This window comes from Gymnogyps californianus, chromosome 25, assembly GCF_018139145.2.
Source record: "Gymnogyps californianus isolate 813 chromosome 25, ASM1813914v2, whole genome shotgun sequence".
Taxonomy (NCBI): Eukaryota; Metazoa; Chordata; class Aves; order Accipitriformes; family Cathartidae; genus Gymnogyps; species Gymnogyps californianus.
In genome coordinates, this window is record NC_059495.1 from 6,700,221 (window position 1) to 6,727,380 (window position 27,160).

General features: G+C 41.1%; 1 protein-coding gene across 1 annotated transcript in view; it reads left to right on the forward strand.

Moving 5' to 3' along the window:
• ARHGAP32 (Rho GTPase activating protein 32) overlaps positions 1-27,160 on the forward strand; it is a 188,814-nt gene that overhangs the window by 70,100 nt on the left and 91,554 nt on the right. Inside the window, exon 6 of the mRNA XM_050910928.1 lies at positions 18,134-18,220. Within this exon, the coding sequence (XP_050766885.1) occupies positions 18,134-18,220 (87 nt within the window). The remainder of the gene's footprint in view (positions 1-18,133; positions 18,221-27,160) is intronic.

The following is a 27,160-nucleotide window of genomic DNA, read 5'->3' on the forward strand; positions in this document are numbered from 1 at the left end:
CAGCTCACGGGATTTACCCATTCATTCCATGAATGGTTTCCCCCACCTCCTGAACTGTTCCAGCTATGGCCATTGCTCATCACTGATTCCAGTAATACCCACATTACCAAGGAAATGAAAGAGCGGAGCCCTATCCTGAGAACTGACTGTACTTAATACATGCACTTGGACGCTTTCTCCACATCACTGCTCCTTGTGTTTTGCGCTCTCTTGATGCAGTACAGGTCATTGCAGACTGCAGAGATCCCCAGCTCAATCTGTGGTTGGGAACAGAAGGGTTCAGCATAATAACCTGTTAAAAGGAGCGGTAGATGGGAACAAGGAGAGTTGTGGCTACGTGGGGTAGGGCACTCTGCATACTCTTGGGTGCTCATGCCTCAATATACCAGGCAGGCTGTAAAGAGCTCTTCTTCAGAGTTCCTCTAGAGATGTGTATAAACCTAAGATGTAGTTGAGTTTGTTTCAGCATCAGTACTCTCCATTAAAAACACAGTATGTGAAATGCTGCTGCTGTTTTTTATAAACCATAAAATTATTTCAGAGTTTGAAATCCAACCAGGCTTCTTATCTACTTGCGCAAATGAGAACTGAATGTTGTTGTTCGTACGGATGCGAGCAATGATTTCATTTAATAAAGTCAATTTAGAGAATAGTCAAAATTGTAGCTGGTTAAAATGTGATTTATCAGTTGAGGGAATAAGAACTTTTTTGGTTATTTGCTGGTGTTTCTTTTCCCTCTTAGAAGGAAATTAGCTATCTGGTAGGAATAATGTGAGCAAGTAGCATAACTAGTTTAAAAGAGGGAGCAAAATTTATAGTCAGACTTGTCTTACGCTGGTAAGATCCTTTTCAGCTCCATGTACTTATGAATAATATATGCTACTAGTTAGCAAAATACAGGCAAATCAGTGGTATGGGCCACCATTCAGACATTCCTCTCTCGCCTTTTACAGGTCATTTCAGGATGCTATTTGCCTTAGCAAATAGGCTTCCATCCTCAGAAGAGATTTTCTTCATTGTCACTTTCTATGATCTCTTTGTGCCAATGACAGGCCAGTCTACACATCATTAGTGGCACCAATTCTGTGTCAGGAATTGCTTTCTAATTTTATCAGAGAAGACCAGGTGCAAGAGGGAATTGGGAATCAGCTTGCAGATGGGCTGAGGGATGGTGAAGAGAGAGCAGGACTTGGAATTCTACTGCTTACTGATTACTGCCCTGTTTTGCACAAAATAAGGTTGCTCTTGAGGTGGCTTCGGCTATATAATTTGAAGGCACTGACTTCATTCCCTAATGTTTGTTTTCTTTGTGCCATTACAGCACCCCATAGTCTCATTTACTTAGGTGTATGAGAAGCAAATTTTGCCAACTTGTCATACCTGAAAACAGAGCAACCAGTGACACCTGCTGATAAGCCTTCCAGTGTGACAGTTAAGAAGACACTTTAGTGGAAAGGAATTTTCCAAGGTTTGGGAGAAATAGAGTTTGGAGGAGTGGGTGGGGGGAAGAAACTGAGTTTCTTTTTAACAATTAGTTTTCATTTTTTTTAAACAGCTTGCATTGAGCATTACAAATTCTCTAGAGCATTTTCACAGCTGAAAGAACAAAGAGAAACTTTTAAGGGGGGAGAACCGCTATCAGCTGATGAAGAAGGCTTTAAAAGTGTATGTTCCTATACTGTGCTGTGCTATACTGCACTATATTGTACATGTGTGAGAATTGAAAACTGATCAGTTGTCTTCACAGTCATGTGAAGATGCTTTTCAGGCATCAAAGATATATGTGTTACGCTACCACGTAGGATGTGGGCAAGTGAGCATGTAAAGTAGATTAAAGTTTGTTGTCAGTGTAGGCAACAAACAGGGAGAATTGGGAGAATTGCACATAGGCAGGAGAACGGGTATCAGGACTGGAATGAGCATAGTTCTGTGTCATCTCACTGCATCTTAGACTGTGCTTGTAAGAGAAATAAATACGAAAAGTGTGCAAGAAGAGACTTGGTTTAAAGTCTGTACTCTGCAGATTTAGACTTAAAATGTGAACTTCTGGCAAATTCCTAATGCGTGATGTTAATGGAAGTAGCCACTATGCTAACACCACTAGATGCTTATGTGATAATTTGCTGTCGTTTTTTGTACTGGCCAGCCCATCTCGGAGACTGACTGTAGTGTCCCAAGCAAAGTAGATACTTCAAACAGAGCACCATCTAGAGTAAACTAATAAGAAATTAAATACAAGACAGACTTCTGACATCTTCAGGGTAAAAGCTCTTAATTGGCTCTTGAAAGATGAAGGCACTGGCAGTAACCTGCAGCTTCTGAGAACTGACTTAACTCTGTCTTATATGTTCTACAACTTACCTGAGTTGGACTGCAAAATTAAACTAGAATTTGGCCAGGGAGTTCTTTGGCCAAACATTGTAATAAAGTCATGAGGTTGTGCTAAGAAACTCAGATATTAAGATTTCCGTTTTAAGCTGTGAGTTCAGAAACGTAGAAGTGAGAAGAGGGAGCTAATTGTGTTCCCTCCCCTCAATGGTGAAATGAATGCCAGGCCAGGGTAGACTGGCTGTAATTAGAACCACTTACATGGTCAGTAATTTGCAAAATGCCTCTTTTCTGAACAGAAATGACTAGACCTCGATTCTCTGGACTAGCAGAAGTGCTGTGAAATTGCAGTAGCAGTATTACATGGTGTCGTGTTCGTTAGAACTAATAGTTCTTTGAATGGTTAAATTACCATGCACACTTAAAATTGAACCCAGAATTTTGGGCTGAGGGGAAGGGGTGATCTCCTTGTTAGCGGTTATCAGTGCTCAGGTGCTGAATGATAAAATCCTGCCACTGAATAATGGTCTGCAAAATTTGATTTTGCAGATGCCCAAGTGTCATTCATTCTCTGGTCATGGTACGGACCCCTTGGACAAGCTAACATATTTAGGCTGTTAACCGAGCAGGGAAGATTTTGACAGCAAACTTTTCATCGTTTAAATACTTGTTTTCTTTAGGGAATATGTACAGTGAACAGAGAACCGTTGTACCTAGGCATTAGGGCACACATCCTGCATTGATTTGCAGTTTGCACAGCACCAGGGACTGGAGAGGAATTTCATGGAGCTTTAGCTCTGAGCAGTTTGATACCAGTGGAAAGGAACGAATGGTGAGGAATCAGCTTGCCTTAAACTGTGCTGGGTTTCAGGCATGTGATGGCAGTTTGCTGTCATTTTTTTTTTTTTTTTTTTTTTTCCTTTTGAGCTGTAGCAGCAGACTTCTATGCCGCGCCTGAACACAATCCCTGCATGCATTCCCTCCCTCTCTGTTTCTCTTGGCTCTTGTTAAACTCTACGGCTTGTCTTGTGGGACCTTTCCAATGAGAGAGCGAGAGAGAGAGAAAGGAACACCACTGATTTCTCTACAGTGCAAATTGAGCATGAAATGGGCAGCGTGGAAACGGCTAACAGGGCTATGGAGGCAGATCTTAAATGCTATTCATAGGCATGTTCATCTGAAGAAGCAGCGGCACCAGGAAGAGAGGAGAGCGAGTGAACCGAATGCGGGGAGTTTAATTTGATTTTGCTAGCCTGGAGTTCTCGCATTTCGGAGCTGATGCCTGGAAGGTTTTTTCAATTAGCTGCTGGGAAGCTACGGAGAGACCTGGAACTGTTAGGCCTTGGCTAGGGATCCCATCTATGGAAAGAATAGATCATTGTAGCAGGGGTAAGTAGTGCGCAGCCTTTCAGAGATCCTCTATACTTGATATAAGATCCTTTTTGTTTACTGGCACAATATAATAATAATACTAAAATAAAAACAGCTGGAAGAACGCCTTAAGGATGGCACCAAATGCTAATGTGGCAATAAAAACTGATTCAGATTACAATTTAACAGGCAGTGTTTTCTTTGCAGAATGATCAAAAAGGAGAGTTTATTGCATTTTTGTGTAGACTGTCTTACATTACAGATTTTAAAGCTCAGGATAATGCAAACTGTGGCTCTCCTTCCAGAGATTAACCTGTGGCCTTTTGGAAAATTTTTTGCACTGAGGAAGTCAGTCGGAAAGCCATATTAATGAGGTATAAGGAATTAACTGGGAGTGGGGCTGGGGAGCATCCCAGTAGTGGTTTCCTACCTCAACAGAAGTGAATGGCTGTTCAGATACAGGTTTTTAAACTTCTAGTGCATCTTCTACTAATTAGAGAAACGAGGGGCCGGTAAAGAAAGGAGTGTATTGCATTTTATGGTGCTAGATGTGTTCCAAACTGTTGCTAATAATGCCTAGAACACTTCCTTTGTTATGAGGGTAGGTTTAGCAAAGGTTTCTTTTTAAAATGAGAGAAGACTTTATAATTTATTTCCTTTTCTTTGGTCTTTCATGCATCTTTCTTTAATCCTTGGAATATAAAGTAATATCTATTGATAAAGAAGAATGCATATGGACTCTGAAATTTCATCTGGAAAATTTTGTAAAGCTTTATTACATGTTTCTTTTCGATGCAGATATGTATGTATGTGAAACGTAGATTTTGATAAATCTTTAATCAGGTGCAGGGACACATAATACTCATCTTAGATGCCATGCTGACAAGAACCATAGAAAAACATACAGTAGACAGATAAGTTTTACAAGCTTACATGCATTTTTTTCATTCATAGCCAGTAAATTATTAACCGGACAAAATCAGCATCTGGGCTTTCTAGGAATGACTTTGTCCACGTGCCTACCTCCGAAATTCCTGCCACAGGCAGCTTAGTGCTATTCCAGGCTCTCAATGAGCGGTGCAAATCGGTGCAAAGCATCTACAAGACCCCTGCAAAATAATTATGAGAATGACCATTGCTCCTTCATTTGGAAATCATAAGTCGCTGTAAGCTTTTAGGATGTGTCCTAACTTCTCCCTTTGTGCTGGCTCAGCTCTCCTTCTCTTTTGTGCAGGAGAGTTGGACTTAAACCACTTCCTATTTCCTGCCTATCTTTGCTCATTGCTTTTCATATGGCCCACTAAGCCTTTTATCCCTTGCACCCAGATTTGCATATGTGAATAAAGGGAATCTTTTTACATACTTTTTTTTCCTCTGTTAGTTGCATCAGGCTGAGTGACAGCTTTCATTTGAGTTTTTGGTTAGTGTGACAAGTAAGAGCTGGTGATACAGTACCCGTGTTACTCAAAAATCTGAGCTTAATATTTGCCATAAGTCAAAGAAACTGAGAGCTTTTTTGTGTTTTATTTATGTGTTTGTGTTTGGCTGAGCAGTCAGCATAGAGTAAGGAGGACTGTTTGGACTAGCTGCTTTCAAAATACTACACTGTTTGCATGGCAGTGCTTCTCACGCACAGAATTCAGCAGCTGTGAGATTTAAATTAATGATTTGGAATCTATTTGTTTGACTTGTGGCTTTTTTCTTACGCTGATTCCTTACAACACACTTCTGTGAGTAGCTGGGTTTTCTGTTTGTTTGTTTCTTTCTTTCTTTTTTATCTTTCACATTTTAAAAGCTAGGAATTCATAGGGAACAACTTGATATGCTCTGGAGATCTAAGGGACAAACTCCTAACAAGTACTGTGCAGCTTAATAGGAGTCAGAAGTTTGAAACAGAACAAGAAGTTCAAAATCCTCTGTCTGGTCCAGAAATGCTGTTTGCACGATGCACTCTAAAGGCACTTTCTGTAAAGACGCTCAAATATGTGTTCAAACTCTTTTACATCAAAACCAAATCAAACTCCTCTGCTTGGGGCCTGGTTTATTGTACCTGGCGGTATCTGTGCCAGGAATGGCTGCAATGTTTGTAATTATATTTTGTCAGCAGTGTAATATTAATGGGAACCTATACCCTTAGTCATTTAACACATCCTTGCAATTGCTTTTATTAAGGAAATGTTTCATTTATGCGATATTGTTTTATGGAAAATGAATTTGAAAGATATAACCTGTGTACCTCAAGATTATTTTAATTTCCTTTTGCCCGCACTACACTTACTGCTTTCTTTCCTTTCCTTGTGAGCCCTGATGTCTGTACAGCAAGCCACGTGGGGGCCATAGGCAATGCACTGATCATTGCTTTCCTCCAGCGAGGCTGGCCAGGTATGCTTGGATGGAATGTCAGTGCTTCAGCACGCTCTGTGAAAATACTGAGGCTGTGGAGCAAGACATCACACATCCTCCTGTGCCTGTCAAAGTGGAATGCTCTGTTTTCTCCGAACAACAAAACAATCATTTAATCAACAACATGCCATAATAGAGGCTCTGTATTTACTGAAACCAGATGCATTCATGTGTCTGAGGCTGGGCTTACCCTACAAGCTTTCTTTGGAATAGCTGTGGTTTTGATTTTCATTGTAGGTGTGCTAGCAAAACTGTCTTTTTCCTTTGTGTTTTATCCCACGGTATGCCTCTTGGTGATCAGAAGTAATAGATGGAATCAGTAACAGATTCTGTTCATTTATCTTCTAGTTATTAATCCCTGAAGCATATGTCTATGCAGCAGAGTACATGGACGTTTACTCCTGTGCTTCAGGGCTGCTGTAGCCCTAGAGCCTGGTTAGCGTGGTGTTGGGCATGGCCTAATAAGCTCTCTTGAGGATGACTTTGCAGAAGGAACACGATTGCCTGCACCCATCCGTACTCTGAGATACGCTCTGGCAGTGATTCCCCAACTGTGGTCACAGTTACTGAATGCAGGGACTTTCCATGTTGTCACCATGTGTAACTTATTACCCTGTTGTGTGTCTGGCAAAAATACAGCTACCCGTGTCCACGGTAAACATTTGTTTGAGAGCCACTGCTTAGTGTCATGTTTCATTGTTGTCTTCTGAAAGCCCAGAGAGTGGAAGTAGTTTCCCCCATGAGAGAAGGAGAAGAAAAGGAGGTCATCATGGAAGCAAAAAACCATGCAGGAAAGAAATCTGTGAAGCAAATCTGGTAGTAGTTCTGTATTTCTCCCATGTCTTCCCAAATTTCATTAGAAGTGAGATAGATTCTGCTTCATATGAAGGAGCCAGAAAATCCAGCTTTCAACCAACTAAGGTGAAAAGCAGTTTTCAGCCCAGTGGCTTGTACGTAAAAAGTTCTCTCACTAACAATGTTTTGGGTCTAATTTATCTTGTGGCTATTATTTCTATAGCCTGGAACACATGGGGTGAGGAAGTTTCTTAACGGTCAGTTCATATAGAGCTTTAAAGACAAAAGACAAACCCAGTAAATTCCAACCAGAAAACCCACAGGTGGCAAATTCAGCTTAGGGAGCGTTCCAGGATGTTATGTCCTCTTTGCCAGTCATCGAGTGCCTGAGGCGCTGCTCTGCATGCAGCCTCATGGAGGGGGGTGTTCTTTAGTTTGTTTTTAATAACATTAGATATTTTAACTTCATGAAAACATTCTGTTTTCAGACCCTAAGAAGTTAGTTTTGCCTAATGGAGTCCCTAATGGCTGCATCTAAGAAGTTTTATGAATATTTCATTGCTTATGAAGATTGACCTTCTTATACATTTAGAGGAAATAAAAGGGTGAGACCACATGAGAAAACATTTGCAACTTAAGACAGGAAAATCTGGGAAAAGTATCTCTGATACAACTCTCTGAGATTTTACGTCTCAACAAGCTTAAGCATCAAATATACTTGGCTTAAGAATTAAAACAAACAAACTCCGGCAGCATATACATAAGCTGCCTGCATTGGCAGCTCAACCTGGAATCAAGGATTGAAAGTGAGATGTTTCCAAGTCGCGCATTTCTGACTGCAGTAAGAGTCAAATTCTGTCAAGGTTACTCCTGATTTCATCTTTGGAGAGGCACAAACTAGATCCCACTGTGCTTTGTGTCTGAGAGCAGCATTACAATAGCAGTCTAGCATGGATAGCGTGGCATGGGGAGGATCCACCTCTCTCAAGCTGCATGTGAGATTGGAAAGGGTAGAAGTCAGGAGGAATTGCCTTCCATCTCCTCTTGCTGTGTGCAACAGAAATGTGACACTGGGTGAGTGTTTTGCCTGGTTTCACATTTGTTTTGTATTGCTGGGTTAGTTGATTAATATTCCTTAACATGCCTTATCTTTTACCATTTGTCTAATTGACTATCTTTAGTACTCAGAGTGGAACTGTCCTGCACCGGTCACTGTGCTGAACTTAAAAGCATCAGGTCAGAAGCTGCTGTATTTGCAGCGGAGTCTTTCCTGGCATGTAGTTACACGAGCACCCCATCCCCAGTACCGTGTATTGTTGCACCTATGCAAATTCTTCCTGACAAGGGGATGCTTCTGGACCTGCGCATACACAAGCACAAGTGAGCAACATGTTGTAACCCAAGGTGGTATTCATCACCAAGAAAACAAAATCATCATTCACAGCTAGACTAATGTAATGGAAATCAACCATGCTGATAACCATCAGACCGATGCTGATAACTTTAGTCAGTGCTAAAAGCTGTTGTTGAATTTCAGTCTGAAGCTGGCTACTGCTTGCATGTAGGTGCCATGTATTTTTCTGTCCGCCGTCTGTCGGGGGTATTCCTCTGCTCTGCCTGAGCAAGGGCAGTTGCCTGCTCTAAAGGCATGCTACCAGCAAGAGCCTGCGAGCAGCAGTGGGAACAGCCTTAGTAACCTTTGTCCAGCATTACATGCTGGAATCAACCTCTAAATCAGATGCCAAATCCAGGAGTCATTAAATCTCGTGAGATGCCCTTCTTTTCTGCCATCTTGAAGTGATGACATTGGCCAGCCCCCTGCGAGAGAGTTCAGGTGGATGTGTATTTTAAAAGTTGCAGCAGCTAGTCACACCCCAGGAGCTCCGTTTTTCACATGTTCTAGTCAGCGTGGGTGCCCAGCATACTCTTCTCTGTCTTTAAAGTTATCCTCCGCAATAGTCTTGATTTGCGAAGGCGCTCGAGGAGTGTCACAGCTGTTCTAGCCTGTCTCAGAAGTACCGAGATGCGCAGCATGCATGCATGGCCTCATTGGAAGCTTATATTAAAAACAAAATAACCCGAAGGAGACCTGATCTTGTGCATATAAGGCACATATGGAACTATTATTGCATCCAGTATGATTAAAGCACCTCAAGGATCCTGCTGTGGAGTTAGTATCTGCCTTTTTCTCTAGCTGTGCATATTTATAAACGATGGTAGGATTTATTAGTCTTGAAGGTGAAGCTCAGTTGAAGGGATGCTGACTGCTGAATAATCATGCTTCCATAGGAAAAAATTGTCTCGTGATTTGCAAGCTTAAAATAGTTCTGAAAGTAGCTACAAGCAAAATACACATCCCAAAACCTTTAAAATTTACTTAGTGCTTGTACTTGCATAAAATTCGGCCTTCTGAGTACACCTGTGATTTGATGTGAACTTGTGTCTGCTAGGAAGAGAGTTTCAGCCAGCATTTAATTTCACCTCTGTCGCTAGTATCCTCCTTGCATGTTCCCGTGATGTTTTCTGTTGTACTCTGCTCAGTCCATGGGGGAAAACCAGGATATCTTCATGGGAACGTTTTGCCTTTTTACTGCAGAGGTGCATTTGAGTTTCATTTCCGCATACAAACACAAAGTAGAACTACGGAGTGAACCTCAATGCCAATATTAGCAGACTTATGTGGCCAGAATTAATCTATGCGATGCTTCTACACAATTGTATCATAGATACTTTACAAAACTGACAGGAAAATTCAGCCGCCCTGGGAGAGCTTTGCTTGCATGTCTTTCACCCTGGCGCTGATTACAGTTGAGTGCGGCAGGCCTGCGGTGTTTCATTGATTGTCTGGAGATAATGTATAATATACCGTGCTCTGTGCAGTTCAGACGTGCAGCGAGTGATTTTGTCACACTGTGGTTAGCTCGGAGTAGTAATCTGTGTGGCATTACAAGAGATGCGTTTTCTTTTTTGTGTTGTTGAGCTCTGATTTTTTTGCCGCTCTTGGGTACCGCTTTTGAGTTTTCAAAGGGATGATTTCAAATAGCAGTGAAGAAATGGAGTTTCAGATATTAAAATATTCTTTAAACATGTCTTTCTTGTCTTTCATCATTACTTCAGGATATTTGTGCTTGGGTAAAGAAGCCACTCTGTCGGAAATGTTCTTTTCTTGCTCTGAAGCCACAGTTCAGTATGAAAAGGAGAAAGCAGGAGAAGATGGGGAACCATGTGGGAGTATAATTAGTACATTTAGCGAGATAAATCTGGAGAGAGGAAAAATAGGCCAGATAAATACATTTGTGCTGTCAGAGTAATTAGTTAGAAAATGTTTCCCTATTTGAAAAGATTTGCCAACGTAAAATTTCAAATATGATAAAATAATATCTTCAAACATATCAAAAAACCAGGTCTTGAAGGTGCCCCATTACAAGACCAACTGATGTAAGTAATGGACTCAGCTAAATGAAGATGAAGTGGTGTTTGAATCACCAGGGTAATTTAGGAGATAGTGAAAGTATCGTCTATTAGGGACTGGAGCTGAGAGAGGTAATAAAAGCTTTTTCTTATAATGAGTCTGCATCTCTGAGTTTGATCAGTGTTAAGGCTTTTAATTTCTTCAGGATTTGTCCCAAGGATATTTGGGCCCTAGAAATTTTTTTTTTTAAATAAAACATAGCAATATTTCACAGGAAAATTAGCTTCATATTTCTTGCTCTTGGCCATCAGACATACTTTTCACCCAAAACATACATTCCAAAGTGATGCATAAAGGTGGCGTTTGTCCTGTGGTTTTTCCCTCGTCTGATTTGCTAAATTGCACAAACATCATAAATTAACGAGAGGATAGACATCAAGGAGACATTAGAAGTGCGGTGGTTTAGAAAGAAAAAAAAGAGTCCATTCCTAATACTGTCAGAAAAAATTATCAGATGTAATAGTGGCTTGGAAACTTAACGAGCTTTTGCTATGGCTGAGTTTGAGCGGCAGAAATTTCAGTTGCATGTGTCTGGCTGCTTTCACCAGGGAGTTAACCTTAAATTCCATCTCGGAAAAAAGTAAAAAGATTACCAGGTTTCCTTGGAACAATGACACATCCTCTGCCAGGAACAGCATCAGCCTTTCCACTGACTTAAAACTCCTGGCAAAAGACACTTCTTCAGCATTCTTGCCATCTCTTCTCTCCTCGAGATTTCTACAGATGTGCGCTATGTTTGAGATGAAACCTGTTGAAGCTTATGCTTGCCCGTGAGGCTGATTCATCGCCATCTGTCCCATCACATCCTTCCGTGCTGAGGAGCTCGAATCTCCCGTGACCTCTTCATCTGGCCTGGACCAGTGTGCCGGATGCTGCCAGTCGGTTGTGTGGGGTCACAGATGGACAGGTTGTGGCATAAAGTGAAAGGAGTGAGTCTGCTAATGAGGCTTACCTTGCTTATACTTTATAGCAAACTTCTACTAATTATAATATTATGAAGCATTGCAGTTTCTCGTAAACTGTAGAGAGCAGCTGTGTTCATTTTATGTACTTAATTACTTTGGCCATGAAATGCATTTTTCACATAAGAATATGCATTTGCATTACGTTACACACAGGTAGGTGCAATTTGTCCGTTGCGTCACAGCAGGTTTTATGGCGATAACGCACGTATTGCGCTTCGTGCATGCAGATCAAACCAAAGCAGAGGCAGGACTGTCTGTTCAGGAACGCCTCAGTAGATGTACTTGCTGTTCAGGGTCAAGGACAGGCATGTCCTGTCAGCATCTTGGTATGAGATGCCAGCAACGTATCTGACAGCTCAGGCTTGGTAATGGATATATGTGACTGTCCTTACATTTTGCTGGAAAAGCTAGTAATTGCTCCCTGTGGCTTAATATTGTGTCAATTATGTACTAATCATGTCACTAAAACTTTTTGCAGGAGCCAGTCACCAGCATGCAAATACAGTCATGCATAAGCTATAGTCTTTTTGGCTTTCTGCTGGTTCCCAATCAGGCCATCATTTTCAGAGGAATTTAGTTAAGCACTTGGGAGATGCTGTGTGGAATATTGAAATCACCTCCAAGAGGTTGTAAGAGTTATTCTACAGGCTTTTCTGCTCTCTTGAGTGGTCTTCCCTGGGTGTGTCCCAGGTCAGCGTAGGCTCCACACCTCTGACGTGAGATGGTTTCTCGGTGGACTAGTTTACTTAAAGCACAGGTAATGCAGGCAGGTTTGGAGTTTGGGAGGAATGATTCTATTCCTTCTATTTGGAAACAGATAGGGAGAAGATTTGAAAGGAGAAGGAATCAAGCACATTTTCCTAGCATACAGTTTTCATTCTCTAATTAATTATCATCTAATTATTTAATGCCTTCCACATTAAATTCTGACCTTAACTCTAATTCCATTGGGGAGGGGGATTTGTTGGTTTTTTCCTTTTATTTTCTGCTTTGTTCTTTTTTTAAATTTTTAAATTTTTTTTAGCTGCAGGTAAGATTTTAAGCTTCAGATAACAACACTGTGCAAAATGAGTTATGTCACTGGAAGCAAGGCAAGTTCGCAGTGTTAGCTATCAAACACATAGGATAGCTTTGCCAAAGCTCTTGTAACCTTTTCTCTGAGTATGTGCTGTTCTGCATGCCGGCTCTCTGCCAACGGCTCTGCGTTACTCACTTGCTGAGATACGTGTGTGCGAGTGAGATCAATGTGTTCATGGCTTTGTGAAGCAGAAGTTGAAATAAATAAGTTTCGTAGACGAATCAAATCTATGCTTCCCAAGCTTTTCACAAATTATCCTTTCATCAGGAGAGCTAGATGATGGAGTTAACATCACTCAGCAAACAAGGGAAACAAGGAAATTAAAGCCAAAGCTATCTAAATTAGCTTACTTTGACATCTGGGGGTCAGAGGGTCTAAGAGGAGCGGACACAGCCCCATTGACCTTGCAAAGCAGAGCCAGCTCTTACCTGGTAAGGACTTGGCACTTTAATTTAGTAGCCAACAATCCTAGTCTTGGCAACAGATTTATGTAGTGCTTGTCCTTGAAATGGTTTTTCAGAGTTTTTGTAGTTTGTAAGAGGAGCACACAAGAATGTGACACTGTGGTTTAAAGCAAAAAAAATGATTGCATGAATCTCAGAAGTTGTATTTTAATTATTTTTCTGCCTGTGGTCATGCTGACAAGTGAAACATGCTCATGAAGCAGGGCCACTTAAAAGCTGCCTCTCCTCTAATTAAAGTCCTCTCCACAGTCACTAGCCTTGGCTTTTTGGATCTCTGTGCGGGGAATGTGGCAGGTCCCGTGCGCTTTCCAGACAGGTTCACAGTAGCCTTGAAATTGTGGAGCTCCAGACAAACAAATGAGTCTTTAAAACGCCTGCTGCTTTGCTCCAAGCACAGATCTGCCAGAGTTTGAGGCGAGGATTATTCTTGGAGGGAGAGCAGAAGCGAGCTTCCAAAGCCACTTTGGAGAGGAGAGATGAGAGTGTTTGTTTTGTTCTTGTTAACCCCTGTTCTGGAAGATAAATGCACGCGCACAGAATTGTACCCTGTAACACTACAGAGCTTTTGAATAAGACTTCTGAATGTGCCATATCATAACTTACCCTCCTGTTTACTTTGTTGCTGTTTATCTCTACAAGAGGAATAACCAATAAATTATCCTCTGCAGGAGACTCCTGCAGTCGCTGTCTTTATCTGCTAGCTTACTTGAGATAAGCTGCTTTTTCTCAGATAGCGGGAAGACCACATGAACTAGAAGCATTTTTAAGCTAGTCCTACCTGTATATATGATCAATAAAGTCTTGGCTAGCAAGCACTGCTCTTTTTGGCAAAATTGTATGTGAGCAAGGTATGTGACTTAATTTTGTCTTTTCAAGATACCAAGCTGAAACTGTTACTGTTGATACTATGAGATCCTGATTGCTTCTTCAGCTGGCCTCCTGCTCTTGGAAGTCTTTGCTGCTATTCAGTTTATTATAGTTACCCATCGTTTGGCAGATTGTTGTGTTAGGAACTACAGCTCTTACTAGTCAGCTGCGCAAAGTGACATAGCATGAATTTGCTGGTAGAGGAGAAATTGCCTGCCTGCTCCAGGATTTAATATACTCATCAGTTCTTTGTGGGTGTGTGCAGAAAGGCAGAGTGGAGAAGCTTGTCTCTAGCTGTGTAAAGACAAATTTGAACGATGCCTTGACATAACGTTTACAGCACTCTGCGTTGTCCATACAGCTGTTAGTGTGATGCCTTCATAGGACCATCTTTAAGGCTTTCTTTGTGTATCACAAAATGCCACCACTGAAAAGTTTAGGATACCGTAGACCTAATTTATGAAGTCAGTCATATCTACTTGTGCTAGCTAAGCATACATATTCCAGTAATAAATGAACCTAACAGAACCTAATGCATTATAATTGTTTATCAGGTTCAGGAAGTTTGACAGCCATTTGGAATGTGAAAAATGAACATTTCAGATTATGTCTCAAGCCATATATATAAGGAACGCTGTTTAACGCTTTGCTCCGTTACCATAAATGCTATTTACAGATTATTTCAGCTATCTCAGATGATACACGTTGAAACTGTTACAGGGGTATCCTCGAGACCCTGCTGTCTTTGGTCTGTCCTTTAAGAAGATGAAAATCAATTTCCCAATTTGGAGTCAATGAAATTCTGGCTGTGAGTCATGTTCAGAGTCCACTAAGGCCAAGAGAGGCCTTTGCTTTGTGCTCCCTGGATTTCAAATCAAGCCCAGATGCACCTGTACTTTCTAGGATGTTTTGTTTGTAAGGGATGCTGCAGGAGGAAAGGCTTTTAAATGTCATGACGTCCACAGTTTTTGGAAGAGCTTTAAAGCGTGTCTATTAACAGAGCAAAACAAACATTATGCCACATGGGGAACAGGGAACGTAAGCGAATATTCATCTTCCAGGGTATTTTGCTGCGAGGACAGTTAAGTTACAGGATAAAACCAATAGATTTTCCTGTGTAAACAATTCTATTCTCTGTCTCTCAGTAGGCACGAGGCTGGCTGCAGGAAGAGGAACAGTCGTTCAGTTAGCTTTTACAACTCCACTATGAAATAAAACAGTTGCTTATATGTAGGGCAATACAATGGATTTAAAATGTCACTTCTCGCTACAGTGAGTTTGTCTAAATGGGGACATTCAGAAGCATTGAAGTGGAAACTAACTATGTGGGTGTAAAGTCGATGAATATAAATCAGTAGGTTAATGCTCAGGTAGGTATACTCTTTCAAATGAAAAGTTTGCTGTAACTTAGTTGTCCTACACACATGGACCTCATGCCTACAGATGATTCACTTGCTATTTCTGGAGAGTTCATGTATAGACTTGGCTTGACTTAAGTCCAAACTGGTGTAAATTACAGTATATGTAAGAGGAAAGGTGATGCAATTCAACCTTTGTCTTAACTTGACCCGTGCCTTTTTCTACCCCGCGTTGTGTTGCACGGAATCAGGCCTTGAATATGTTTAGGGAACTGCTACATTTGTACGTTGGCGATTTCATTGCCTGGCTGCTGGCTTTTCAGGTAAACAGAGCCTGCCGGAGTGAAGCGGGGCCTGCAGTGATGTCCTTTAGCACTGATATACTTAAGGAAGGCAAGGCCTGAAGTTTCGTTGTGGGTTGATAGAGTAGGTGTATGTACCCTAAATAGGCATAGGGAAGATTAAAGGATGGAAACTTTTCTCCCTGAGGAGGAAACCCACCTTTAATTGAACTGGAGCTCCTTGTTACCTGACAAATGTGGAAAATAACTCCAGCCATGTATTAGCTTTCCTTTACTGAATGCTTTGTTATTTTGTTTTTCTTTGACTGTTAGTTAGTTTCAAAACTTAGTAGCACTTTAAATGTGAAAGTTGATTGCAAAGAATGATGACAAAGTGGGGGGGCAATGTGCAATACAGAGATAAATAATGGTTGTATTTAATCACATCAGTGGCAGCAAGCTACACCCTGTTACACACATAGAAAAGTCCCTCTTACAAATCTTTAAAATTGCCTCTTTCTGGAATGCAATTTTTTTAGTGGAATTAAGCTCAACTTGTGAAAGATCCTCTGCAGCAGTTAGAAAGATTTATCTCTGGAACTGTATTACACACCAACCTTATGAGGATGTAAGCGTGCATAAAAATCTTTAAAGTTCTTGCTGGAAAGCTTTACAGAAGAAAGCTCGCTTTGAAGGGAGAATTTATAGGTGGAACGAGAGGCTGTCTGGAAGCTGAAGAAGAGTGTGTGCTGAGAAAGTGGTACAGGAGAAGCCGTAACGGTGGCGGAGGGAGACATTTCATGGCTTTTCTAGAGAGGTGATTTATGATGGAGTACAGATAGTATCCAAATGGAGGTGACACTGAGTGGATTTCATCCTCAAGAACTTGCACACTGTTTTAAGACTTTCTCTGTCCTTCTAGTTGTGTAAAGAGCAGCCTCAGCGAAAGGCTCTTAGATGTCCCCAGTTAGGTACAATTATTTTTAAACTACTCTGCACTGTTAGACAACAGTGAAGACCGAAAGCGCAAACTTGATTTCTGATACAAATCCTTTGATGGAAAATTTGTATTTGCTCACCAGAAAGGACTGCCACAAAGCAGGAGAAAGTTTTATTTGCATAACCAGCACGAGGGAGTGGTGAGCATTTGCACACATGCTCTCTCTTCCTCTAAATACATTTAATGCTGTAAAAATATAATAAATTATGGAAATCCAAAGACTTTCTTTGGTCCAGAAATCTTTTTAATTATTTGCAATCCTGTATACAACCATCAGAAAAGAAATTAGTATTCAGGAAGTTAGGTCTGGTGAAGGAGGAGTGCTGAATTCGTGTGCTCTGCAACTTTCTTACAGCGAGGATAGAGGTACTGGCAAAATGCAAAGTTAAACTCACTCTGGGTATAGGTGGTCATTGATATGTAAGCGAATTTTGCCTTACATCTCTCTGTTTCTCAGGAGGTACGTGCCTCTAATCACCTGGTTCTGATTTTCTCCTGCTTACATTCATGAAAATACAGCAATTTGTGACTTATCTCCTCAGTCTTACGTTTGTGTCTGTTTTCATTTGTTGTTGGCATTTTTTGGTCTTAGCTAATCATGATTTTTTTACAGACTTAAATATTTATGTACACATTTTCCAAGAGAGAAAGTGTTGTTCCAAAAGACCTTTTTGTAAAAAGTCCTGGGCTACTCTTCAGTGCTTTCTATTCTTAAACTGGCATCATTTCTGCTTAAGAAAGAAAGCGAATAACTCTTCTGGCAAGTACGGCAGTGCTTTCACTGTATGATTTAATTTCTGTCATATGAGGAGTAAAGGTAGCAATGATGGCTCTGTGTGTGCAGAGGGGTTGAGATACCTCATCCTGTTCCATGCACCTTTAAGGGAGTGTTTCGTGATTTTCTCTTCCCGGGGCTCTGCACTGGATAAGGATCTCTCTTTCTTTTATGAAACAACTTTTTGGAAGACATTTCCTTTTTTTATTTGCTTTGCAAACAGTCTTAATTTGCTTGTGATCACTTTGTAATTTCTGTTTTCAGAGAAGATCATTAAATGTAAGCCATTTTAAGTATAGGATATCAAGACTAGTGGGAGTAGCAGGACTAGTAGCAGGACTAGTCAAGGCACTCAGTACGTGTACAGGAATGACATGGTTAAATCTCTCCTCACTGCTCTGAAAAGAAGCACATCCTGATGTTGTATTTAATGACTCTGTATGTGATGAATGGTGCCATAAAGCCCTCTGTTGTGGTAAATTGCTTGACAACACTGAAATTAGGAGATATGTTTTATTATCTAATGTCTGCCTGAACATATAAAATAAAAAAGGAATAAAATTGGGGGGGGGGGAATCACTGTTATCTGATACATGAATATTTATAGAGATATTTTCAGTGAACAATTAATTTTGCAGACTTCTAATCTAGAGGTTTAATCCCTGGCTTGAACAGTTCGCCTTCCTATGATTGTTTTATTTTTGAACCATATTTTTGTTTTTTAACTGTCAGGTGAGATGCCAAAATCCAGTGGCATTCGAGAGTCTGTGTAAGCCACGAATGCTGAATATTTTCTGTCTGACAACTCCAGACAGACAAGCACTTCCCTGATTCCCTGATACTCAGCATGTCTTGGAGCAAGTTGATGTGAATGTTGTGCTTCATGCATTATTACATGCCTGGCTTATCCCTGCTCACTGACCTGGTCTTTCTCTCTCCCTCTTTTCTCCACCCCCTCCCCACTCCCTTGGTGTAGCTTTCGCTCCCAGAGGAACAGAATGAAGTAACGAGAAACGGCTGTGAATCCAAGGAACTGGTCTACCTTGTACAGATCTCTTGTCAGGTAAATGCCATGTTTTTGCCCCCCACCTTGTTTTGCAGACTGTATTGCATTCTGTTTGGCAACGCAGCCTCGTAATATTTCGATATGACACTTTTCTGCGGCGCGTGTGGTTTTTTTCCACTTCTTCACTAGCTCAGTCCTCAAAAGGATGCTGTCTGTGGTACTGCGACCAGCTAATTTTAAGAAAAGAAAAGGAACGTTGAGAGGAGAAAAAGGAGTCTGTTAAGCAAATAATCCTCGCTACAGTTTGTGCAGAGCTGCACAATGATTAGCCTAGAGGCACAAGCATGCATGCTTTGACTATGCATACGTATGCCTGTCAGTTGTGGGGGGAGTGTACATTGACACACGGACGCACCAGATAGATAAACAGAGGAAGTACGTGAGGGAGAATGCCGGCCAGCGTTTTTGTTGATCAAGGCGTGCTGCTGGCAGCCAGGAGATGGGGATTCTTGATCTGTTCCCAGTTATGTCTCCAGACATCTGGTATGAAATTGTTTCACTGCCTCTGCTACTGTGGTATCAAAATGCTTTGGGCAGATAAATCTGCCACTTTGTACCACAGATTCCTTGTCTACTAATACGAAGATAGTGACTTTGTAAAATGCTACATAATAGGTTATCCTATTTTAAGATGTTGAATGAAATTGTTGTTTGTGGGAGACATACTGCATTGACAGATTCAGTGGAAAGTTAATGCCTGCGTTTGGTCATTTTTCTGGTCTTAGCATAGCAGTTCTTTTCACGATTTGCCTCGGCACTTACTGAGCATCCATCTTATCAATTTATGCTGAACATTAATGGGAATCACTGTGGTGTCTGTCTCTCTTTTTAAAGCTCTTTATGTGATTCTGCTGACATTTCTCAGGTACTAAAAGGAAGTATATGGAATAGGCACTCCTGCGTTGCCCAGATGTGAATTGTGTGGGGTGGGGAAGTGTTTGCTATCGGACTGTACCAGCATAGTGGCATTAGTACACCCAGAAACATGAATTTGCAGTGAACTTGCTCTTCTGCACTAACTCTGCGTGCACGCTGGTGTAGGGTGTTTGAGAGAGATGAGGAGTAAAGCATCCTGCTCTGTTTTGGAGGTGGAGCTTGGCACAAGCTGAGCTACAGCAGTGTAGTTAGTGTGGTAGAAACACACAGAATAATTCCTCGCTGTTGTCAGCTCTTACGGTGCAAGTACACACATGCACAATATATATACACATGTATATATAAATAGTTCTCTTGAGAGAGGGAAGAGAGGCTGAAAGTGAACATCTCTCAAAATTGCCTGTGTTTGGGCATTTTGCTAGTACTGTTCTAACCCAGCTATAGCCAGTTTCATACAAAATAATCACTTTTCAGAAAAGCAATCCAAGCTAACAAGCAGCACTGCAAAATTTAACAGTGGACACGTCTGTGTCCCAGCCAAAAGCAGTACAGTGACCGACAGTGAGATTTTTCAGGGGACTTAAGGAAGTTGGAATTTTGATATATTTTGAGTCCTCAGCTTTGGGACTGCATTCACAGTGCTTAATGCAGAGATGAACCTTGTATTCTTTCCTGACTATTTCAGGTGGGCCTACAGACGTGCCAATGTTTTATGGAACAGTTTTTCTCTAACCCTGAAACATACCACTTCTGGTCTTTCTACCTACCTTACTGATATCTCTAAAGAGTAACGGGACACCCTCAGGTATAATTGTGTCCTTAAACCCTGCAGTATATGTTCATGCAGGAGCAAGCCCCAGGAGTAGCAAATAGCCAGTGCATAGCATGCAGGGTATTGACGGTGCACTGATGGAAGTGAGCCCAGCTTGTCTGACACTTCTGTCAGACTCTCAGATACTTTGAGAGTACAGTGCAGAGATTTGATTTGTGTGGGGACAATGTGGTGAATTCTGTGCTTTGGCTAAGGAAGATGCTACTTCGCAGCAAGATTTAACTGAGCTGCTGTCCAGTAGATCCAGAGGCTGTGAACCATGCCCAACGACGGAGAAGTTCTGTTACCTTCTTTTTCAGTGTTTTACTAAACCAAACTGAAAATGCTGGGAGTTGGCCTCGTCGCTTTAAAGGATGGACATAGAACCAGTCACCTTTTTATTTTTTTTTTGTTTTTCTTTATTTTTTTTTTTTTCTTTTAAGTAATCCTTCTGGCTAGCTAGAATTTCTCCCCACCCCAAGTCTGTGATTCACCTCTCACGTGTTAGTCTATGTCCCTGTCTCTCAGATACTTACAAAGCTGAGAAACTTGTGGCATCTGGATTCAATGAACGGAAAGGCATGGAAGGAGCTGAGCGTCATTTCTACCATGGAGATACTTCACCCCTGACATCTCATGGCCTCTCCTAATGTCCAGGGAAAGATTCCATTCTGTCACACGCTGGATATCAGTGGTGTCTGAACGGATTTGGCTCCACATTAGAATTGAATGGGAGGTGTGAAATAGCTCATAGAATGATAGTGCAGTGGGGAGACATTTTGGCAGGATGCATCTGTATCAGGCCAAAAATACTGAAGGAGCGAGAAAAAAAGACTATAAAACAAATTTCACTTTCCTCGCCTTTTGGATATGGTGCTAGCATTGGTGTTCAGCCTACTGCAGCAGCATGCAAAAATCTCCTTGATTTCTCGGATGGACACAGAGGAAACGAGTTCTGTTAATTAAGGCTAAACCCGTATAAATTTAAAAGCTTTAAGATATTTGTGATTTGTTGCAAAAACAGAGAGCATGAGGAAGAGTAAGGGCATTTGGCCATCCTGGCAATTTTAGATTACGGACATTGGAGAAATAAACTAAAAAACCTAGCTTTGGGGTTGAATGCATTATACTGCTGTGCCTTGCCCAGTTTGGACTGTGCAGATACAATCTGTGTGTTGTGTGGTCCATAAAAAGGCATTTATTTTCTCATTTCACTCTGTAGCAGACAACAAACCAAAGCTTTTGAACATTAGACTTTTAAAACATCCAGCTCAGTCTTAGCGGTGTTTGGCAGACTACAGTTCGGCATTTACGCTAAGGAAATTCTATCCCACTCTTTCACATCTGTAAGTATAATTTTAGTGGTGTAAAGAGAATTATTGTTTGATGCGTATTTTGCAAAACCTTCCCAGATAAGGTTTGGAAAAAAATTTTTTTGGAGCTGTATTTGTGACACATTTCTGCTGCAAGTCAGCTTGTGAAATACAAGCTTTGTGTGAGGTTCAGAGGGGGTTTTTTAAGTCTCTATTCAGCTTTTTTCCTACTTAGAGAGCTCAAAAAATTAATCCAGTTTATTAGCTCTTAAGAAGAAGTGGGAATATATAGAGAGCTGTTCCAGGTGTTTCTGAAAAGTGGAAAGATAGGATTCTTCTTTTGTTTTCTTTGAACCAATTTAGACATAAAAACTAGCAAATGACAAAGGTAGGGTTTTAGATTTTATTGGAAAGAGCTGATGATAGGGGGGTTTGGTTTCATTGTGTTTTTTAGAGCAATGTAGGTGGATTTTCCTTTTTTCCAAGTAAGATTGCACTGTTTAACTTTCACTCATTTCTAGAAGATTGCTTTCAGGACATGTGCAGTTACTGCTGTTGAAAGATTGCTATTATTAAAATAAATGTTAACAAAATCCCTTTCTATGATAAAAGAAGGGATGGATGGGTGGAAAGAAGACTCTTGAACAATCTACAAATGCTTGAAATCTGAGGGAAGATTTTTGGGAGAAGGAATAATGTTTTGAGTTCGCACTTTCCCAGAGTGCAGACAGTATGCCACGTGCATTTTTGCTAGGGAGGAAAATGTCTCTAAAGAATGTTAGAGACTGCTTTTTGTGTGGGAAACAGAGAAGCATAAAATCCTAGGAGGGGTGGTGTGAGGACTGTACCTGTGAACTTTCTGAACTCTGTAGACAGTAATTGCAAGCCTTAACGATAACCGTGGTCCTTTAAGGACCACAGGGAATGTCTGAGACCTTTCTGAGTTTATGCTGTACCTGTAGGCTCTGAAGGTCCATTGACAGTGTTTGCAATCCTTGCTAAGTTCCACGGGGATAAGCAAAGAATTTACAAGGTCTGCAACACATTTAAAAGGGGTTACTATGTGTGTTGAGAATAAATCAACAAAAGTAAGAGCCTGCAAAAAGGTTGAAATAGGCTAATCCATCCAGCATGTTTTGTCGAGTTGTAAAGCAGGCTGAAAATATGCCTTTTTAATGGTTTTGGATTTGTTTGTGTGACACTACAGCAGCAACTACCTGCATACATATTTAAATATTACAACATAAGAATGGCCAATTTAAGCTTTTGTTCTGAAAAATGAAAGAAAAATAAAAAGCATGCGGTACTAATTGCAACATGAGATTTGCAGTATTTCAACACCAAACATCATTTTTTGGGTGAAATTTTGAATGCCGAAGAGAGAACAGGAGACCGGCTGTGAAAGTGTTCAAGTTCTAAGGGAGAGCTTAAACTCTAGCTATCTCTTGTGTTTTTTATTGTTCATTTTCATTACCACAAGTAGATTGTTGAAACAGAAATGACAGGCACTGGAAACCAGAAATGTCAGACTGTTCAAGCGTGAGTGATGTTTAAAAATATCTTAGGACTAGATCTCATGATAGACCCTTAAACACAGACTGACTGTTGTGATCTCAGAACCAAGCCTTCTCCAAGAACCTTCTTTCTAAGTTTTCTTCTCTGTTTGCTGCTTTTCATGGGATAGTGCCAATGTCTTGCAAAGGAAGCCACTTTCTGCTGCAACTTAGGTAGATTTCTAAGGCTATTCTCAAAGCAGGAAGCTCTCATGATCCCAGCGTGGGTTTTCTCCATCTTTCTGCTCGCATTTGCAGACCCGACACTGGCAGTGAGTTGAGCCACGCGGCTTTGTTGTACAGGATGCACAGTACTTTGCCCTGTTCCTGTTTTTTGTTCAAGGCAGCCATTGCTGTCTGTGCTGTGTTCATTTTGATTGATAGAATAAGGTCTCTGATGTACTAGATGAAGGCATTTACGCAAATATATGCCACTTGTATCTCCCGGCTCTGCCTTGCAGGAGATTCGAGCTCGGTATCTTCTGTTTGAAGAACAGTATTTGCAAAACTCTGAAGGCAACCCCATCCAGCCTTCCACGGCTGGAAGCGTGGTTGCAATAATAAGTGCTTCAAGGGCAGCGGTGAGAATGCCAGGAAAAAGTGGGATCCAAGTAGGAATAACAGACAGGACTCCCCATCCTGGGTGGTTTGTGGGGAGATGAGAGTGGAATATATTTTCACAGAAGCAAATGTCTTACTCAGACTACTAACGTCTAAAGTATGGTTTGCTGGTTCTGTCTGCCTGTGATAGTCCATACTAAAAACCACAAATTGCTTGCAGTAGGATTTTTGAGTCAAACATTTGAAAACTTTTTGTGTGATTGTTTTTTGTCTTAAAGACTTGTTCTTTAATATAATAATAGTTTCATCTTGTGTGATTGAAGCTCAAACACCTAGAGAACAGTTACTGAGTAAGTGCTACTAACATTCCTCCTGTGAAAAGCTACGGTTCTTTAAACAGATGACTCTAAGGGATAAATTCTGACACACACATATATACTTGTATGTGTTTTATATACATATTAAAAAAAAAAAAAGAGAGAGAAAAGCTGGTCTCGTCTTTGTTAATGGGATCTATCTATGTGGAGCATCCAAGCTGGATCCTACCCAAAGCAAAATCTGTTTTCAGAATATGTGTTAACCTGCTTCTCCTTTCTTAATATAGCATTTTCTACCTTTGTTGTTTAAAGAAGATTTTGCTAAACAAAAGCAGTTACTGTGTGCTTGAATTGAGTAGTAAATTCAGGTGAATTTTCACACTTTGCCTGTTGCAGTCTGGCTGCAGTCTCCTGCCCCTACCCGTGCATTCTCACCCCCCTTTTCCACCTGAGGTCTAGTGTCCGTGTAGCTGCTGGATGAGTCCTACCAAGGATGAAAACCAAATCCACCCCATGGGTGGTGGGATACTTCAGTGGTGGTGCAGCTAAACTGAAGCAAGCGTAAAATGAACATGCACTGAACTGCAAGGGTACACTCTGATTTCATAGCGCGCTAGCTGCTTTGTACAAACTGTGTATAGGGACCCTCAGTATGTCCTAAAGCTTTGTCTGCTCAGAAGGGCTCAGGAAAGTTACTCTGGTTTAAAATGCATTAAAATGCTGGTCACCGTCACGGCCTTTCCCCCCCCCAGCTTGTTTTCTGTACTTCTTTTCTGACACTTGGTGCCACTTGCCTGAAGCTGACTGCAACAAAATGCCTAGAGAAATGTAACTTCCACTGACAAGTTTGCCCATGAGAGTGAGGTACGTCACATGCTTGCAAGTGTTTGAAAATCCCTGTTGTGATACCGGGTATTTATTTGTAAGTCCCCAAAAACTTTTTAAAATCTGACCATAGGCCTTTATGGATAGAATATTTTTAGCCTATCCTTCCAGATGTTCACAAATGTTGAAACCTCTGTCCTAAGCATTTCTCGGGTGAGGAGGGCTGTTTTACGTTAGTCAAAAGAAAGCAACTAAAGTCCTTGTTTCCACAACGCTAATCTATCACTTGATGTTCTGTGCTTGAATGGTTGATCTTAGGTCATATACTACATGCCTTCTGCTCTCAACAACGATAAATAAAAATGAAGTGACAATAGTAATGTGGATTAATAAAGAATGTATGAAGCTGGCAAGTGGCCTGAAAAGTGCTGTTGGGCTGTGTTCAAAGCTCAGGCGATGCCAAAGCGCTGCCAAGGTGTAGTGTCTTTGAAAAGCTTGGGTCTGTTCCAGGCTTTTTAAAAGTAAACTAACATATGTAGGGAAGAGAGAGAAGGTACTGAATTGCATTTGAAGCCTTTAAGAACTGCATAATTACCATCTATTACTCTGTAGCTGTTATGATAATACTAAAGGATGAATTCATTCATTAATTGGGATAATAATCATTAAGGACAAGGATATGACTGACTGTTTTTTGGAGTTTTGCCGCAGAACACTGATTTGGGTAGGGCAGCACTCACATCAAACAGGATTAATACTGTGGTGTGCTGTGTCCTTTTCCTGTTTTAAAAGCATATTGCACCATACCCTCTGTTCGTCGTGGGATTTGTATGTACCTCTGTGATCGTTAATTCACACAAGCGGTTTAGACATGTAACAATGGAAGTAGCAGTTTTGAGGTAAAGAGGATTTTTGTCCTGTTGTCTTTGCTGCCTTTTATTCTGAAGCGTACGGTCAGGCAGTCGGCAGGATATCTGCATTGGGATCTGGGAGATGCACCAGCAGGAAGACTTCCAAGAGCTGTGCCATTTGCTTGCTTTGGCTGTTTGCAGCATATTTGTGCTCTTTGGGACTATGGAATGGAAATGCAGAAGTTAGCTGTTGTCTTCTGTGCTGCACAGGAGGGTGTAATGAGTCCAGGAGCAGCATTGCACTGACCTACAGCGGCATCCGTGTGTCATCGGGGCTCTGGGGTCTCATTGCGCTGCTGATGGGACTTGTCCTTCGTTCCCAGCCACAGAGCAGATTCAGTACTCTTGTAATCCACTGGTAACAAGGGATGAAAAATGGCTGTAGTTCTTAAACTTTGGTATTTAATTTCTCCATTCATGACACGCTCTGTTTTTTTCTCTATTTAAATATGTATTGTGAAGGAAACGGGGTCAGCATGGTTCTTTCTTGTTCTTGACTCTGGGTGCTTGAGATGCAATAACAGGGTTCTAGCTGTGCATGGATTTTGAATGGCATGATTTATTTATTGAGCGACGCTGCAGAGATGAATGCTATCATGGAACGGCTTGTGCTATAGCACATTCCTTCAGCAGGTGCAAATTTAGGTGCATTTCAAGCTGTCCCTTCAGTATACCGAAGATAGAGGCTTACTGTGCTCCGTGTTAATGGCTTCAACTATCAACTCTAGTAGAGAAATGGTCTGGTGAATTTATTTGAGGGTGGTTTTCACTGGGGAAAGAGGGTATCCGAAAATGATCACCACAAGATAGCAGCCTACCAGTTCATCAGACTCGCATTGGACTGAGCTGCTGTGCAGTTATTTGTGAAAGGGAACGGTGAGTGATACACAGCCACGGCTGCTTTCGTGTGCTCTTCAGATGGGTTTCTGTGATGGAAACCTACCAGCTGAAGTGAATGGTCAGTGTGGGCCTGGTCTAGGAAGGGATGGTGAGCAAGAGGGAAAATTATTTCTCGGAGTAAGATGCAATATCATACGAATGTGCTGCCGTGAAAGTTTTTTTTTTAAGCAACAGAAGCTTTTACAATTATATGGTAGTTTGTTAATGTCATGTCCTTTCGGCATTTTGCCTTCAGAAAGCAAGCTCTGAATTAGAGAGATCAATCTTCTTGTATCCAAATTGTATTCTACTTAGCTCTGAAGCAAAAGTGAAAATCACTGTTGAAATCTAAGAGGACAGGATAGCGATTATGGTTTCTTTCTGTAAGTGATGCCTTTTGGCAGGGCTTCTGATTGTCATGTGGTTCTTTGTAGACAAGGCTGGGCCCGGCCACAAATTGAAGAGGACAGTTGGCTTTATTCTGAAGAGACATTGAATCCTGCCCCATAACTAAGCAAGTGTAAATGCATTGCAGAGGAGCAGTTTGTCTACAATTTTACTTGTTTTACAACTTCTCCAAGAGCTGGGCTTGGTTCAAATCCAAAATAAGAAGAGGATTGTGGTGGATGTTCCTGTTTTTCTTAGCTGCCTTGATGTTTGTTCCTTATGGAGAAGTTTAACATGCATGCATTTTTAATAGCAATATTACAATGCCTGTTTACTTAGGAAAGTTGACAGCCCTTTGGGACAGATAGTCCAAAGCAGTTTCATCCAGTATCATCCTCTGCAGGCTGCAAAGTTACTTTGATCAACAAGTAATGTCAGATATTAGGTGGCTAAGCAAGCATCGGGAGAAAGACAAGGTGCGCAGTTATGATGCCTCAAACCTGA